General features: G+C 41.2%; 1 protein-coding gene across 4 annotated transcripts in view; it reads right to left on the bottom strand.

Moving 5' to 3' along the window:
- Positions 1 to 828: 828 nt before the first annotated feature.
- Positions 829 to 16,492, bottom strand: part of LOC133351079 (ephrin type-B receptor 1-B-like) — a 178,044-nt gene continuing 162,380 nt past the window's right edge. For all 4 annotated transcript variants that reach the window (XM_061566002.1, XM_061566004.1, XM_061566003.1 and 1 more), the window contains exons 14-16: positions 14,250 to 14,443; positions 8,508 to 8,663; positions 829 to 6,806 (exon numbers count right to left, since the gene is read on the bottom strand). In XM_061566002.1, the coding sequence (XP_061421986.1) occupies positions 6,698 to 6,806; positions 8,508 to 8,663; positions 14,250 to 14,443 (459 nt within the window). In that variant the 3' untranslated portion in view covers positions 829 to 6,697. The remainder of the gene's footprint in view (positions 6,807 to 8,507; positions 8,664 to 14,249; positions 14,444 to 16,492) is intronic.

The raw sequence follows: 16,492 nt of genomic DNA, 5'->3' as shown, positions 1-16,492 counted from the left end.
ACGGTCGTAAGCAAGCAAGCAAGCACGCAAGCAAGCAAGCAAGCGAACTTAATATAAAGGATTTAAAAACACACACAATTTGAAATAATGGAACACATCGCTATACTAGCCATAGTGATAATTATGTGGCAAGAGAAAGTACTGTGCACTGTACGAATAGTCGTGCACAATTTTGGATACTGCACACTACATCAATTTTATTGCTGTAAAGTCCAGCAGAACAAAAATAACACGCGCAATATCGTTTCTCTTTAAAACTCTGTGGACCTGAGTGTGAAGCATGCCACAAATATAAAGTTGGACTCCGAGGCCCTTCCCCGTGCTTTTGTATGCCAAGTCAAACAAACAGACCACGTTTGTCACGAAGGAAAGCCAAATCCTAAAAAAAAAAACAATTGCAGACTGGGGAAGCACAGAGGAAAGGAGTCCCTCAAAGTCCGGAGTCACGACTCGTGACCATAAATGGGAGTTATCCTGAAGGCATTGATGAGACGTATTTATTTTTTATTCCTCTGCCAACAACCATAATCGTGAGATTTTTCTCACTCTCAGCTAAAATGGTGAAGCCACAAATAAGGTATGTATCAGAAGCCTCATGGTCATGTGCATCGTTACAATAATAGGAATGCTTTCTTTCCAAAAAGATTACACCATCTAAAAAGCTGTCTGCATTAGGTGGAGGGAAAAACAACCCACACCGACGGGTTATGGAGAGTTGAAAGTAGAATATGAAAAAATAGAAAAAATGAAACAGATGCAATCTTTTGGCGAGCTGCAATACTTGTAATGTAGGATGCGTGCGATGCGATCAGTGAGAAGACAACAACATGTTTTTTTATTACTTATTTTATTATTTTTTTAAATTTCAAAAGTTTTATAACTCCTACAAATGTTTGTGGAAGCAGCAAATATTTTAAAAATACTTACAACAATTACACACACACACAAAATATATATCAGAAGAAAAAAAATCCCCAAAATGAAAACGTGGGCAAAAATACTGTGTGCACAAAAATTAAAAACCATATATTTTTGTACATAAAAGCAAGTGGTGATTGGAAGACAGTGCACTGAACTTCCATGTTATCTAAAACACAAATGTCTGACTTTAGTTCATAATTAGTACACACAGACATACATCATGCCTTACAAAAACTGACTACCACAACATGACATTAACGATAATGTACAACATTTACAAGTCAATGCCTCTGCACTTAGAATTGTTGATGTTTCTCCTCTTCCATTGTTTTGCATTTTACATTTTCCAAAGTTTTTTTTCAGAACAAGCACTGCATGAACAAAAACATTAAAAATAAATCCCAGCTTTCAATTGTCTCGTGGAATATAGGGATTTTTTTGAAAGATTTTAAGAACACAGATGTATCTATTCCCATAGACGTCTGTTAAGCTGCACCCGAGTCAAAAGCCGCATGGCTCACAGGGTTATACCAAATAAATGAAACTGAAACATCTTCACCGTGAGTGAACGGCATGACTGGATTCCACATTGTAAAAAAAGCTTTAATAATTACAAGGTCACTGTGGTTTAGTGCACATTCCTGTGAACCTGGTGACCTGAGTATATTTATCAGCCAATGACCAGCGTGGTGAAGTATGGTCAAACGGCCTTCTTTCAGTAGTATTTTATTTCTAGAATGATTTTCATACTCTCAATTTGAGGGCTTCCAATTTTACGCAACTATCTATTAGCTATTTTAGATCAGGGTTTAACAGTTGTCACGACAACACTCTAATCATTAGGGGATTCTATGGGATTTCCACAACTGTTTCTCAAAAGCTAATAAAAAAACCTCACAAACCAAAAAAAACTAAACTTCTTAGCTGGGGGAGGGGGCAATCCTTGCAGGGTAAGTGAATGAGTATATCTACTGGTAGGTAGACATAGGAGTCTGTACTGCAATGCGTACTTGGTATACTGAGTTAACATACTGACGATTAACGTTAAAAAAGGTGACTTGATCAAGGCGTACTATTGTACAGGTAGCATTGTGTGCCACACTTGGTATAACACTGCAGCCATGTCACCCAAGCATTTCGATCATACTCTACATACGAAGAGCACACAAAGGATTACATTTTTTGAAAGTTGTAATGTATGCTTTAAAGTGACAAGACTTTTAGATGATTACCGATTCATATTTGCTCACATTAAAATACAAGTGTAACATACATTAAACGATTTTGCGGTAAATGTTATATTGTTCATTTTAATCCCTGCAAGGAATTCCCGTTAACTAAATACGGCACAAATGGTGTAACGTTTTAAATCAGGGCATGTTGAATTTGTAAAGAAAACTTAACTTGCATGAACATTTTTGCACCTCACGGATCAACCTTGCATTTCCCATCGAAAACATGTTTAGTTTTCATTATAATTCTAAATTTAATAAACACACATTGAAAAAAATATAATAATTCATGCCAAATTCCTTCCCCTCTCCAAAAAGAGTTAGCAAACGCTTCATTATTATTAATCTACCACGGTTTTTTTGAGCATGTGACTTTCATGACAGGCAAAGCAACTCATGCATAATGGTTTTCTCTCACAGACTTGTTAGCAATAAATGTTGCTGGCAGCCACTCATGCAGGGATTCTCAAAAATCTTACGAGCCACACCACGCTCCGTCTCTCTCACATGTACCTTTGTACTTCCCAATTCAAATAAATTAAACTCGTTCAATGCTGCACGTGCCGATGATTGCTCAACACGTCCCCACGTGATGTGATAAGCAATTCACCGTAATTTGAATCGGTTCTATTAATGCAAACAGCCTTAATTGCTTTGTGCGTGTCACGTGGGACCGTGTTTAACAATCATCCGGCGCGTGTAGCGTGGAAACAAGTTTACTTGTATTTGAATGGGGAGTAAATTGGTAAACACGTGGCATAGTGGGATGGATCGTGCGGACTGGAGTTTGGGAAACCGTGCACTAACTTATGGGTCGCACTTTAAGAGTGGGTCACAAGTCACTTGTCAGGCTACTATTTTGTCAAGTTTCACATTTGCCTCAAGTACGAGTCAATTTGGAAGGCTCTCAGCAGGTACAAAAGCCAAATTAATACAAAAAATCTTACTGGAAAGAAAACAACTTGTACTATTCACTGGCTTGGGCAAAAATAAGGAAAAATAAAGGATATAGAGTTGTTGCCGTAATTGTCATTGTCAATGTAAGTGCTCAACGTCTGAGAAGTGGAGAAAAAGGCAGTGGAGGACATCCTAGGAATGATATTCGTGAATTCCTAATTCATTTTTATTTTACAGTATAACACAGAGAAGGTTCATATGGATAAGTTTTCTTTACAATTTTACGACATTTTATTCACGTGAACAAAACCGCTGTAATTTGGATTCTCTAAAACGCTTGCAGTGCCTCATGCAAAGGTTCCAAATAAGTTAGTGGCAAAAAAATAAATAAAAATAACAAGAGGAAAAAAAGCATCTTGTTATTTCAGAAATTATCTACACAGGCAACTAAATATTTGCCACTAAAAATATAAACGAAATAAATTATTACAAAATAAGCCGCAATGAGACCTAACGTCTTGTGTCATTTAAATTATCTGACAGAAGAACAATTTGTCCAAGGAAGAGTCAATCTGAGCTACAGAACAGGCTACGAATTATTATTTGTCATCAACATACACACTGACAGCCGTGAAATTATTGCAAGAATATAAGCATTTGCAAGTGGCACGAGAGCAATAACCCAAATCGCGATTCGGCATTCAGACTTCCAGTTGTAGGTAACCTACAGAGGTTGCAGAGAAATATCGCAGGAATAACCAAGCACTGCCCCCCCCCACCTTCTCTCTTCTCCCCTCTAAAGCCCACTCCACACCTGAGCGATCAACAAAATCGCTGAGCAGATCGCTTGAAATCGGAAGAATCTGCCTCCACTCTGAGCGATCAGTTTGCTCAACTTGCTTGGAGAGAGAGATACGTATATGTTCAAGTCAGTTGCACGCAAACATCTGGCGCTGCTCGACGGCTCAGGCGTAAGACCCGGCTTAAGATGACGCTCGTTAAATACCAGCACACGTTATTAACACTACAGTTTTTTCTCAATTTTACAACTGAAAATGACAATCCACTTTTGGCATCTCTCTTCGGGTCTGCACAACCAAGATTATGTGCAGTCGCTCCAACGGACAGCCTTCGTGATAACAGAGAGTACTCGTAGTTTTCTTTTAATATAGACGCAGAACCAAAATCTGTTTGAATTAATGGATGTTTTATTACATATGTGCCTCTGTCTGTTAACCAGCTGCAGAATAATTGTAAGTGAAATCTGCAACTGACAGATAAAATAATATGTTCAACTTGAGCAAGGGCCATACGTTCATTGTAAGACCGTACTTGACATGTAACGGTTTGCTGAATTCAATCACCAAAAAAGGTTCCACATCCAACCTTCATAGTTTGCCTCGCATTCACGGTGCAGTGTCCTCGATTTTCATAGCAGATGTCATGGGCAAAGATCCCGGAGGTGGCCCAGGAACACTCTGGTGGGACGATGTCGCTCGGCTGGCATGGAAACGCCTGGAAATTCCCCATGGAAGAGCTGGAGTCTGTGTAGTGTATAGTGTAGTGTATAGTGTAGTAGTGTATAGCAATGTAGTGCTGGAGTCCGTCGCCAGGGAAAGGGAGGTCTGGACCGCCCTACTCAATACACGGCGAACTTCGCCAGGACAAGCGGATTGAGAAACGAACCAATTGAGAAACGAATATCATCTTTCCATTGCCAAGCCGACTATCCTTTTAACCGCTCTGTGGTACGCCGTTTGAGTATGTTACATACTCACAGTCAGCATCGTTCATGTTTCAACAACATTCTCGTCTAGAAGCTTGCAGAGTTCAAAGTGAATTGAAGGAAGGCATCAGTTTAATAATTTTTCATAATAGTTTTGCAATTTGGTCAGAATAGTCAGTTATATCCTTCTGGGGACACTGACATACTATCATAAGTTTGTGTCATGAAGTTTGAGTGGCAGAGGGTACATTAATTTTTTACAATTGATATTTTTTTCTTCATAATAATGTGCGATCATGTAAAATTTACATAAACCAATGTGTTTTAATTATACATACTTCTGGCAGGGTATTATACTGAATTAAGCTCCAAGTACTCTAATAAAATATTCTTTCGCTCTTTTCCTCTCCTATGCATCAAAGCATACTAATCTTTTTGGCATCTTAACCTTGTACTTGTTACGTTGGAACCTTGCTGCGAAGTTGCTTTTCATGCGAAGACAGATGTTTGAAAATATACATACATAACGTTTGCATTTTATTCTCATCGCTATTAATTGGACGTAAAGAGTTTTCAGAAACAAAAATATTTTTTTTTATTTTTGATACCAGCCACTACATAACGCAGTGCCTTAAAAACGTGCAAGAAATAATACATTTAATACAGTACTAAAATGCTAAAACATAACATTTTTCCTGCAGTTATATGATTCAAATGTAACAGATAATGTAAATAAAAAAAATCTAGCAAGCTAAAAGAATACTATTAAACAAGATCTTCAATATGAAGACTAATGTTTAAGGAAACTCTGCAAGCTAAATGTATTATTTCGCAACGGTAAACTAGGAGACGACGACTTGGTGCAGTTGTGACATGTTTGACCTTGAACTCAAAAGCCAAACGATTATAACAATAATAATTAGGCAGCAATATTAATAGCCGCTTGACGGTGAAGTTGATCAACCAAGTTCTAAGCAGCTGCTGCGGACAGCATTGTTTCTAGAGTTGTTGCATCTCTCTTTGCTTCGTTGCCTAAGAATTGACGTTTAGCGGAACGGCATTGGTGCCCGACGTGGCCAGAGCAGAACCCTTCTCTCCCCGTGTGTGTGCGCGCCGTGCACCCACGCGCAATGCACTCGCGCAGCGAAGACGCTGCCGCTCGTTAGCTCCTGTGTCGTACAGCAGCACGTCCTTCCTCTGGAATTGTCCTTTCGAGACACCATTAAACAATGCTTCACCTACGACCTTCCACAATTAGGTCTTTTAGAGGTCCCCTTGAAGTGTCCTGCTCGCAAGTAACTTGAAGACGGAAAAACAAAACCATTTGTATTTTTTCGTGATATTTTTTTCGGCTTATTTGTTTTTTTTTTACTTATTTTTAATTCCTATATATTGGTGAAATATTATAAAGCGTTGATACATGCATCTGTGATCTTGTAACGCCCTCCAAAGAACCCCCGTGAGACTTCTCGGTTGTACGTGGAAGGTTCTTGAGATGGTAAAGAAATCTTCTGAAAGATCTCAGTCTTGACATCTATCACACATCAACGTCACTAATGACATTAACCACTAAAGAATGTCCAGACGATGTCACGTAATGAGCAAAGACCGCACAGATGATGTTTTCCAGCTGGGAGAAAAAAAAACAAGTACTATGAACTCACAGGTGCCTTCATGAATGATCTCAACGTTGACGTGATCAAGTGTATTCAGTTTAACAGCCGGATGTATTTCTGTACGCTTTAGTGAATGTCTTTAGCTCAGATGTGTGCATTTTCCCATCATGGCACATCTGTTGACATCAAAATAAATGTACTGCGATTGATTTTGGAAGTGTCTCATCGTGGCATCCGCCAGTGGCACACAGCAGATTTCCACCGGCTCTTCGAATTTCTCTTTTCAGGAATCTGCTGTGATGTCCTCAGACTTGCACCGTTTGGATCTGGTTCATTTGCACCCTCATTGTCTGGATACTGTTGAGGATCTTCTTCTGGTGTCCAGCCAGGGTAACTCCTATCCTTAAGATGTCCCTAAGGGGATTATACAGAAAATAAAAAGGCAATGAAAACATTTGTTAGATTATCTTGGAATAGCTTCCAAATGTCTCTCTGCTCCAGGTAACTGCTGTACACAGAGGAGAGCTCACAGGTTCGATTTGCATTACAGGTTCTTTATATTTAAGGAGCAAGACCTTTTGGCTGACTATAAATAAGTACATAATAAGGCTCTATATTGTTACTTTTTTATCACAGGTGAGGATCCATTGAGAGTAACATCCTAAATCCCTGGTGAGAATGTAACTGATGAAACACCAAACTAAGGAAGGCATCATAACGGTGATAAGCAGTTAAAGTAGACATTTTCAATCGGGTAAGTTATCGGTGAAATCAGCAGTCTAAGCAGACCACGGAAGAAACAGGTAAATATAATAAGTAAAGATTGTGTGGAACGTATTCTCCTAAAGTGGAGTGCTTTTGCAGAAGATATAATTGCCAGGCAGCAATGCGTTGCACGTGAGTGTCCTTTTGCAGCCATCAAAGCACACACAATACATCAAAGTGACAAACAAGATACACTGCAACCAATGTGCTTCAGAGCACATCACATCCAATTTCTTCTGCACCCTCACATTTATCGATATTTGTCATTGCCTTTCAGTATCATTGCAAGCGCCGCTTTGTGACCCTCGATGTGACATTGGCAAAAGCAAGACATCAATGTGGAACCCATCGGATGCTGTGCTATCGCAAATATTTTAAAAAATGCACACATGTATTTGTGTGTGCGCACGTGTTTGTGTGGGTGTGTGTGTATGTTGTATCATACCAATACTATGAGTGCTTTAGTACCTATCAACTCAAAAGATGAATGTCTAGTTTCATACCCTAGTGTCATTTATAATATGACCTTCTATTGGAAGTGGCTGGGTGACTCAGGGGGTTAATTCTTATGTCACGGTACTCAGCCAAAAACTCTGAGTTGAGCCCCAGGGGCAGACAAGTGAAAAATGAATGCTGCCCTCTCTCTGTATAAGGGTTCTCGTGTGTAGTGAGTTTGATGGCTTGGGACCTGTCACTGATGATTGCAACGATGGGAGAAAAAAAAAACCTCACTGTCCCAAAATTGATGATTCCACGTGACTTCATGTCATGTGGCTTTAAGAGGACATATTCCCAGCTCATTCAATAGCGGGTGCTTTGCCAATTGGAAGAATGCAGAAGACATACAACATTCGGTACCTAGATTGAACGAGATAGTTGTCCAACTTAATGTAGAACCAGGAAAGGCCTTTGTTTCATACTCACAAATTAATAAAATTGTGTGGCAACGGGAAAAAATGCGAATGTCCTTGATGTAACCCAAGACTCTTTGCGTTGGGCAGCAGTGTCAGTGTGTGTGGCTCTCCAATGGAAGGGTGTGAGTTCAAATCCCAGTTGGGGGTCCCACTCAGCCATTCATCCATTTGGGGTTGATAAACAGAGCAACACTTCTTGGGGGGGAAAGTCAACAGTGGATGTCCTTTAGATAACCTCACCCACACCAAAGGAATGTGGAATTTCCACCACTGGCTCACGATTGTCAGCGGGAGATGATCAACAACCCCGTGCTTGTTTGAGAGAGACACCATTCACCTCTCAAAAACACGTAGGTGAAAATCAAACGCGATACATCTGTGTAATCACTGCTGTGTATATTACATTTTTCTCGTTTTAGGCAAGGTCAAAACTTACTCGGCAGTCATGCGGGAGACCAGGTCAAAGGAGGTGAAGCCGGCACTGGCAAAGTTGTCCGTGTAGCGACCCATCTTGATGGCATCCAGCCACTCATCCACCGAGCCAAAACTGGCAAAGTCAGGCACCGACCGGTCCAGAAGTGGCTGTGAGATACTGCAACAGCAACGATGGCATGTCAATAAGGATGCTCTCACTGTCACGTTCACCCCATCTCGCAGTACAGAACATCGGCGACATGAAGGGCACATGCCTATTTTTAGATGTCGTTAAATACTGCAAAGGTGCAGCACCACCATTGCTCGGTCATACCGCTGATGACAGAAGGGCCCTCCACTATAGGGAGCTCTGGAAAGACCCTCTGTTTCGATTTAAAGCTTTCGTGACTGCAGGGATTCATCTTCTTGGTTCTTTCGGTAATGTCACGTAGAATGGAAATAATAAAATAATGAAAGTAAAACATAATAAAGTAATTCTCACGACGTTTCGGCCACAACGCAAGCAGCCGTCCTCAGGTGAAGAATAGGTCTGTCGGGAAGACAGAGTCTGAATGACTCTGTCTTCCCGACAGACCTGTTCTTCCCGACAGACCTGTTCTTCACCTGAAGACGTATGAATGAAGACCCTCTGTGTTGTGATGTTGGCCTTCTGTGCTGACCGAATGTTTTGCTAGGTAATATGGTCATTAAAAGGTGAAATGGGGGGTGGGGGGAAACACGTAATTACAAAATGTCTAAATACTTTTCGTGAACAATTTCTGGTGAATATTGTGCATTATTTCGATCTGTATTTTGCACAGGTAAGAAGTGGCAAAGATAAGAGGGTGGTAGCTCTTGTAACTCATAGCATCTCTCTTGTTGGTGGCATATATATTTTAGCAATGGAAAGGGAATGCAAATAACTGACGAATAAAAAAAAAGAGTCGTATATTTTCAAGGTAGACGAAGATGTTGTGAGCCAGTGATGAGTGGGCAAAACAAAAAATGCTGCGGGTCAAACCCAGCTTCACTTTTTAAATCCTTTATATTAAGTTCACTTGCTTGCTTGCTTGCGTGCTTACGACCGTACAAATCTTTCGGTCGTTTTTAACCCACTTCCCGTGATCCAATCGAGCTGACATTTTGCACACAGACTCGTTGTGCGTGACAATTTATTTTCGTGAAAAAATGTTTTCCCAAATTTTCCACTTTTTAGGATTTTTTTTTCATATTTAATTTAAAATACCAATGTGATAAAAATTAAACTCTTACTCAAGAAAAACAGAAATGAGTAATAAATAAAAACCGATGCCACGCATCTAAAGGATTTATAGTGAAAAACTTTGTTTTTACGGGTTAATTTTTATTTCCTGCCAAGGCATGCATTACAAGCCAGCCTGGCGAGGTCCTATCTGGTATATATCTATGGCCTGACCTCGCAAGTGCTGGCCATCTCTTATCAGCCATGGCTTCTGTTACCTCATTATGGAGATAATCACCAAAAACCGCAGTCCGAAGAAGAACCTTTTATACACATGTACCTTTGTTCACGACGTAACAAAAAAAGTAGCAAACAAGAATACGGCTAGCTAGCCATTTTCTTTTTTGTGCCCGGTGCCAATGCTCACACTGCCAAGTCTTTAAAAAAAACGGCACTGAGACTGCATTTCTGCTCTTAAAAATATATATATTTGAGTTTTAATTGGTTGTTGATTTATCAAAAAAAGCCAGTCATCTCTGTGCAGCCCTGCACTGAACCAAAATACAAAGCACGGTCCTCCACTTCCAACGTGACTTCTTTTTGGTTCTCTGATCAGCAAAATTGTAATTAAATTCTCGGTGTGTGCTGCACGACTTTGAAGCTACTAATGATGCTTTATCATTAGAATGCTATTTTCAAAGACATATTATATTATTATACAGTGCATTAGCATTTAAAAAAAAAACTGTTCATCCATACTCAAGCTTCATATTATTTGTGTATATAGCTTTACTTAATGAAGATGCATTTTTTAATGGTGCACACTTACTGCTCAGATTATAAGAATAAACCTTTCTATACTTAACATTGCATTCTATAATATTTTACCATCATCATCATCATCAGTCATCAATTTGTATCAACCACTGGTTGAAGGTCTCCCTACGCTATCAACATCCTTCATGGTGCAGTGCTGTCAGCAGCATCTCACTCCTGCGTGAACTGATCTTATCACTCCATCTCCACGGTGGTCGTACTCTTGGGGACATTCTCTCCCCCCGACCTCCTTTCACTGCCATTCCATCACCAGTCTCGTCCATCGGATGTATTAATGACAAACACTATAAATGTTTGTACTCCATATGAATGTAATTATTATGGTTATAATATATGATCACAAACATACATTACATAAATCAGCACGTGCTGTATATACTACGATGCACGTTTTTACGGCTGTGCTGTAAAGCTAGCTCTCCGATGGGTTTTTGGGTTTTACCATATGTTTGTAATAATGTCCGACGTTTCGTTGCATTGCTCAGAGCTTCTAAAGGAACAGTGTTCCCGAAGAAGCTCCCAGCATGTGGTGTGAAACGTCGGACATCGATGCTGGACAACACGCAAACGTGTCTTCACGCTCAAACGAGCAATGGGGCGTCCTCTCCGATGGCAGCCCTAAAACAAATTCCAGAAACTCCACATTCCTATGGCAAGGAGCAGTCACTCCACGAGGACACCCACGTAGCACGCGCGCGTTTTTTTTTTACAACGCAAAAAAAAATTCAATGTGTATGCCCAGGGTGACAATTTTTAAATTAATTTAAGTGTAATTTATCCATCGTGTGATTAAGTAAAAAAAATATCCCTTAATTAAAAGGAAAGGTGGGGTGTGTGGGGGTGGTAGTGGGGCGGGCGGGCGGGCAGGCTGTTATTGACAGGTGGGTCCGAACTACTGCGTGTGCGCACAAGCGGGTGATTGTGCAGCCCGCATCCTCTATGGCTCCCCGCTCCCGCACAGCACAAAACTAAGAAACATGACCTCTCCCAGTGATGGAAATCAGATAACGTCCGGTCTGGTCTCTCAGCTGCCCCTCTTGGGAATAACCTGTTCCCTCTTAACCGGTTGTGCAATAACACATATGAGCAAAATCATATGTGTGTGTGTAATTAGGTAATTAGTTAATTAAAAAATTAGCACCAGGTGTATGCAGTCAGAGTGTTTTTTTTATTTTTTTGGGGGGGTGGGGAATTACTATTAGGACTTTTTAACATGAAACTCAATTACATTTAGGCGATTCGGGTGTACAGCGATTACAAGGTTGATTTTGGCCGGGTTGAATATGAGAGGTGGGTGGGGGGGGGGAGGGCTAGGTGTGTTGCAAGGTGAAACCTGTCAATTAGTTTCTGTTAAATTAAAAATAAAAAAACAATGCCAGGTTAACATTGTGTAATACTTCTTAAAATCCACTTAAGGCAGACAGAAAATTAGCGGCAAAAAAAAGCCACCGAGGCCCTAAGCAAGCAGACATCTGCAACAAAAACAAAAGCCTCAGCCGAATGTAAATGTTATGTGCGTGGCTAAAAATGAAGTCATACTTCAACAAGTCTTCAAGGCTACCTCGATTCTGGGCCAGATAATGTTCTACCAATCTAGTAACATTCATCCTTCATCTCCGGCCTTTATTATGAACATAACATTATAATTACACAAGGCATATGTCGCTTATAGCAGTTCCAAGTCTGACAGCTGGTACCAGACTGCAGAATGAACAAAGTCTCCTGAAAATCTATTTGGCTTCAGACTGTTTGCAATTCCCCTAGGCTTGTACTACATTATCAAAGAAGCAGGCTTACTTTAGAACACCCAATACAATATTTATATGGTGCTTGCATTGCTACTTGCAATCAACTACAGTGAGTAAGAAGTTATCTTCTCTTTGACTAGACATTTATATTTAATCAACTGGCCTGGCGAGTATAAAACCGTAATCTCGCAAGGCCATTAAAACATGAAGCACACACAAAGCAATTATCGCTCTGAATTCGAAACTTAATTTCAAGTTCGAAAAGAAAGCACCGTAATGCTCTTTAAATAGTAATATGACTTTAAATTATATACGTGGCTGGAGTGATGGGTGGGAAAAAGTGGTTAGCACTGTGCGTTATGCATTCCCTGATATAGCAAAAAGCAATGATGGTGAGCGACATCTGAACTAGGCCAAAGTCTCCCACTTCACCAACACGCACTGACCAGTGTGGTCAAACAACTCCCCTGACCCACATGGCATGGCAAGGCCTTCACCCAGCAGTCGTTTGACAAAGGGCAGCAAATTACTGAATTACTGTTATTACAAACTTCTCAAGCACACCCTTGCTAAACATCGCGATCGAATCGCGAAACCGCTGCAGACATGCGCAGCTCACCGGACAGCACTTTACCAGCGTGAATCACGGTCAAATAATCCATAATACCCGCACAGCGTGCGAGTGGGCCCTCAACAGAAAACGGATGGACAAGGGGGCTGCACCTATACCTCGTTTAACAGTGCTCACGCATACGCCTGTGAAGAGGACACTAAAGCTGATAGCTAAACTCGAGAGCAGGGCTAAAGCGTGGAGCATTGTGTTCAACACTTTGCAAGTGTCTCTCTCTCTCTCTGCCGTCCATAGACAGGGTTTAAACAATGATATGGCTATGGATGCTGTGAATCTTTCTGGACACCCCTTCCCCCTCTCTCTCCTCCGCTTCTCCTTGTACCATCTCGTATCCATCTCCTCTGTCCACCTCATCCTGCCTTTGACATATTCTTGGGGGGACGGTTGGGCAGTACCATTCTTTTGCCGTCTGCATACTCCCATCCCTGTACTGTCGTTGAGACTCGTAAATAAAATAGAGGGAGGCAAAGGCTACGGCATGGAAGTCGGTTTCGTAAGCTCGCTAGGAAGATTAGTCGAGCATTTTCACCATGTTTAGTTCGTGTCTGGCACCACAAAACGAACAAGTCGTAAAAAAAAGCCATTCCTTTTTTTTATTACACAGAGAAGAAAAAAAGGACAAATAGTTTCCAAGACTTTGGTAACAAAATACTGTAAATAAGCTGTCATTTGCCAGACCGTTACAATTATTTTGGTTACAATGCAGGAGCTGAGGAGCCAAAGTTGTTTTACTGCCGTTTGGTCAAAGTGTCCTCGGACAAAGGCTCAATGTTTACGAATGCGTGCATTCGTGTATTTATAAATAGTCGTTTAGCATGGTCAGAATATGCCCCTGAATGATCGGAATGTTGAGGAGTTGACAACCCACACAGAGAAGAATTGGTTTATGAACTCGATAAATAACTTAAGATAAAAAAGGAGACGCAGTGGTTGGAGGATAATAAATAATCTAAGAACATCACAATCACCATTTAGAAACGCGTGTTTCACAGCTCTTATCCTATATTCCAAGGTTCTTTCCAGCAATACAGCTGTGCTGTGCAGCCCTCTGGAACATTTTCGATCCTGGAAAGCTCCAAGCATGTGCGGCGAAACGTCAGACATCGTGCCGAACGCGTGGCACAACCCAAAAAAAAGCACACAGGAGAGGTAAAAAAAAACACATGCTTGCATTCGGGCAGGATATGTCACCCGTAAAAATACAACCCCGCTTAACAAACATCCACATAGGGGCGAGCGGGGGGGGGGGGGTGCAACAAAACCGTAGCGCCGTGTAGCTAGCAGTGGATGGAGAACGGTTGAGAATGGGCATTCCGTGCAAGTGTAAACATTCAAATGGAAACTGACCCCGGTGTGACGCAGGCGACGGTCTTGAGGCTGGCCGGTGTGCGAATGAGTTTGTCCAGGGTGTTGACGATCTGGCCAAATTTGGGCCTTTCATTGCGCTCCTTCTGCCAGCAGTCGAGCATGAGCTGGTGAAGGGCGGCTGGGCAGTCCATGGGTGCCGGCAGCCGGTAGTCCTGCTCGATGGCGTTAATCACCTGCAGAGCCCCACAGAGGAGGGTCATCAGCATCGAGGATTCATTGCGGGCAAAGTCACCGATGCCACACGCGCAAACACCTTCAATCCTCTGCCATATACTGGCAGCTGCTGTAGAGTTAGACGCGCAGCGACCGCCTAAATCTGCCCGAGCATCCGTCCCCTGCCCAGAGCATGGAGAAGACAATTTATTTCTAAAAACAACAGTGCATGCATCATGTGTTCTGCTTCGTACACATATGAATACACACTAATTTCATGTTGATGGTGAACATTATGAGTAATAGCATACGTGAAGGGGAGCTCTGTTGCAAATATGATTTATCTCCAGGAATATTACGATCAGTAAGTAGCATCTGAGCCTACCCCGGATATCTCCTGAGTAGTCAGACCGACCTAGCGTGGTGTGAGACACATCACACCATGCCGTGAAAGATAAAAGTTGCCTGCCATGGTGCTGCCAATGCCAACTATGCATGTGCTGTGAGAGTCACAATGTGTACTCGCTGACACCACTTGTTCCCATCGTGTATTTGACCAAATGTAGTATATTCATATTCGTGTGTATTCTTGACTTATATGGATGATCTTTCTTTTTTTATCTTGCCTTATTCCGTTTGGAATTTTGTAAGAAATCCACAGAATCTACAATTAAACAGGTGAAATTGTAACCAGCAACTTAACCAGTGATAATTATCATGTATTATTTCAAACAAACGCATTTCACCCCCCATTGAAAATATGTGCATATTACAAATTATAGCTTATAATGGGAAAAGTTCAAAGGCAATGTTTTAAAACTCAATTTACATAAAATAAAAGCATGAAAGATGGTCTCGCCATTAATGTTATAAAATAATAAGTAGATTATGAATAAATGTGTACAGACTGGAGGACAATTACATATTGTGATACAGCAGCTGTTTCATATCCTAGAAAAATATTGATATAAAAATACATCAATAAATAATAGAGTTATTCATATTATACACATCAAAGGGGCATTTGCACTTTGTTTCAGCAAATAAAATACCATAATCGTTTATTTAAGGAGGCATCGATGACGTCAGCTGACAAGTGGCTTTTAAATTGTATCCGTTTCTAAAGTAGTCAAAAACAACATCGATGATTACAAATACATTTCTTATTTTTATCATGTTAATAACACAAACTTTTAAAACAGAACTACTTTGCAACTACAATGTCATATACATGTGATTTTTGGAGGCAATGATGGATTGCCAGAGTTTAATTTTTGCAAAAGAACTTTGTGCCATTAAGATACAGAGTCGCCACTGCCCACAAGTTTGGCAATATCAGAATCAGAAAATGTATTTATACTGGAGGAATCCGATGAGCTAGGAAGCTCTTTTTCAGAGATGTCAGCATGCCATGAATCAGTAGCTCAGAGAATCTGGAATGTAATACATAAACAAAGGCTCACTACATTAAGAATGACTACCTTCATTTATATTAACCCAGGGACCCAAGTTTTATTTCTGCTCACGGCCAAGATCAGTGACGATTATCTGAACCGGTCCTGGGCCTGCCCTAGGTCGACACAGCCGCAAATGAGTACCTGGTGCGGTGTGTAAACATCGCCACTGGAGCGACAAAAGGGCGTGGTGCTACCCCCCCCCCCCCCCCCGTTCCGGCATTCATAGGTGCTACTCGCTAACAGCACTTGCCCCAACAGTCTGTTAAGGCTATACGGGGATCTTTGTCTTTATATATATTAGTGGAAATATTTGGATCAATTAACAGCTAACATTTCCCTCCCCCCCCCCCAAAATAAATGTTTCGTTTCACATTTCACAGCCAGATCGGTGACTTCTACACAGACAGCCGTGACCCAGAGGTGACGTACGTGTGCAGCGCCTGACCCCAGTCGGATTCGCACACCGCCGATCTTTGGAGTCTTTGGTAAACAGACGGTGGTGAGGCGTTTTTTTGTTTCTGACTGTCTGAGCCGAAGCGAGATTGGGCTGGACATTGTGCAGGAGAGAAGGCTAATGTGGGTGCTGTGGGTGGTGTGTGATTACCCCGAAAA

This window comes from Lethenteron reissneri, chromosome 36, assembly GCF_015708825.2.
Source record: "Lethenteron reissneri isolate LAM-NWPU_2019-01 chromosome 36, ASM1570882v1, whole genome shotgun sequence".
In the NCBI taxonomy this organism is placed as follows: Eukaryota; Metazoa; Chordata; class Hyperoartia; order Petromyzontiformes; family Petromyzontidae; genus Lethenteron; species Lethenteron reissneri.
Note: the sequence above shows the minus strand (reverse complement) of the source record. Positions and strands in the feature narration are given on the sequence as shown.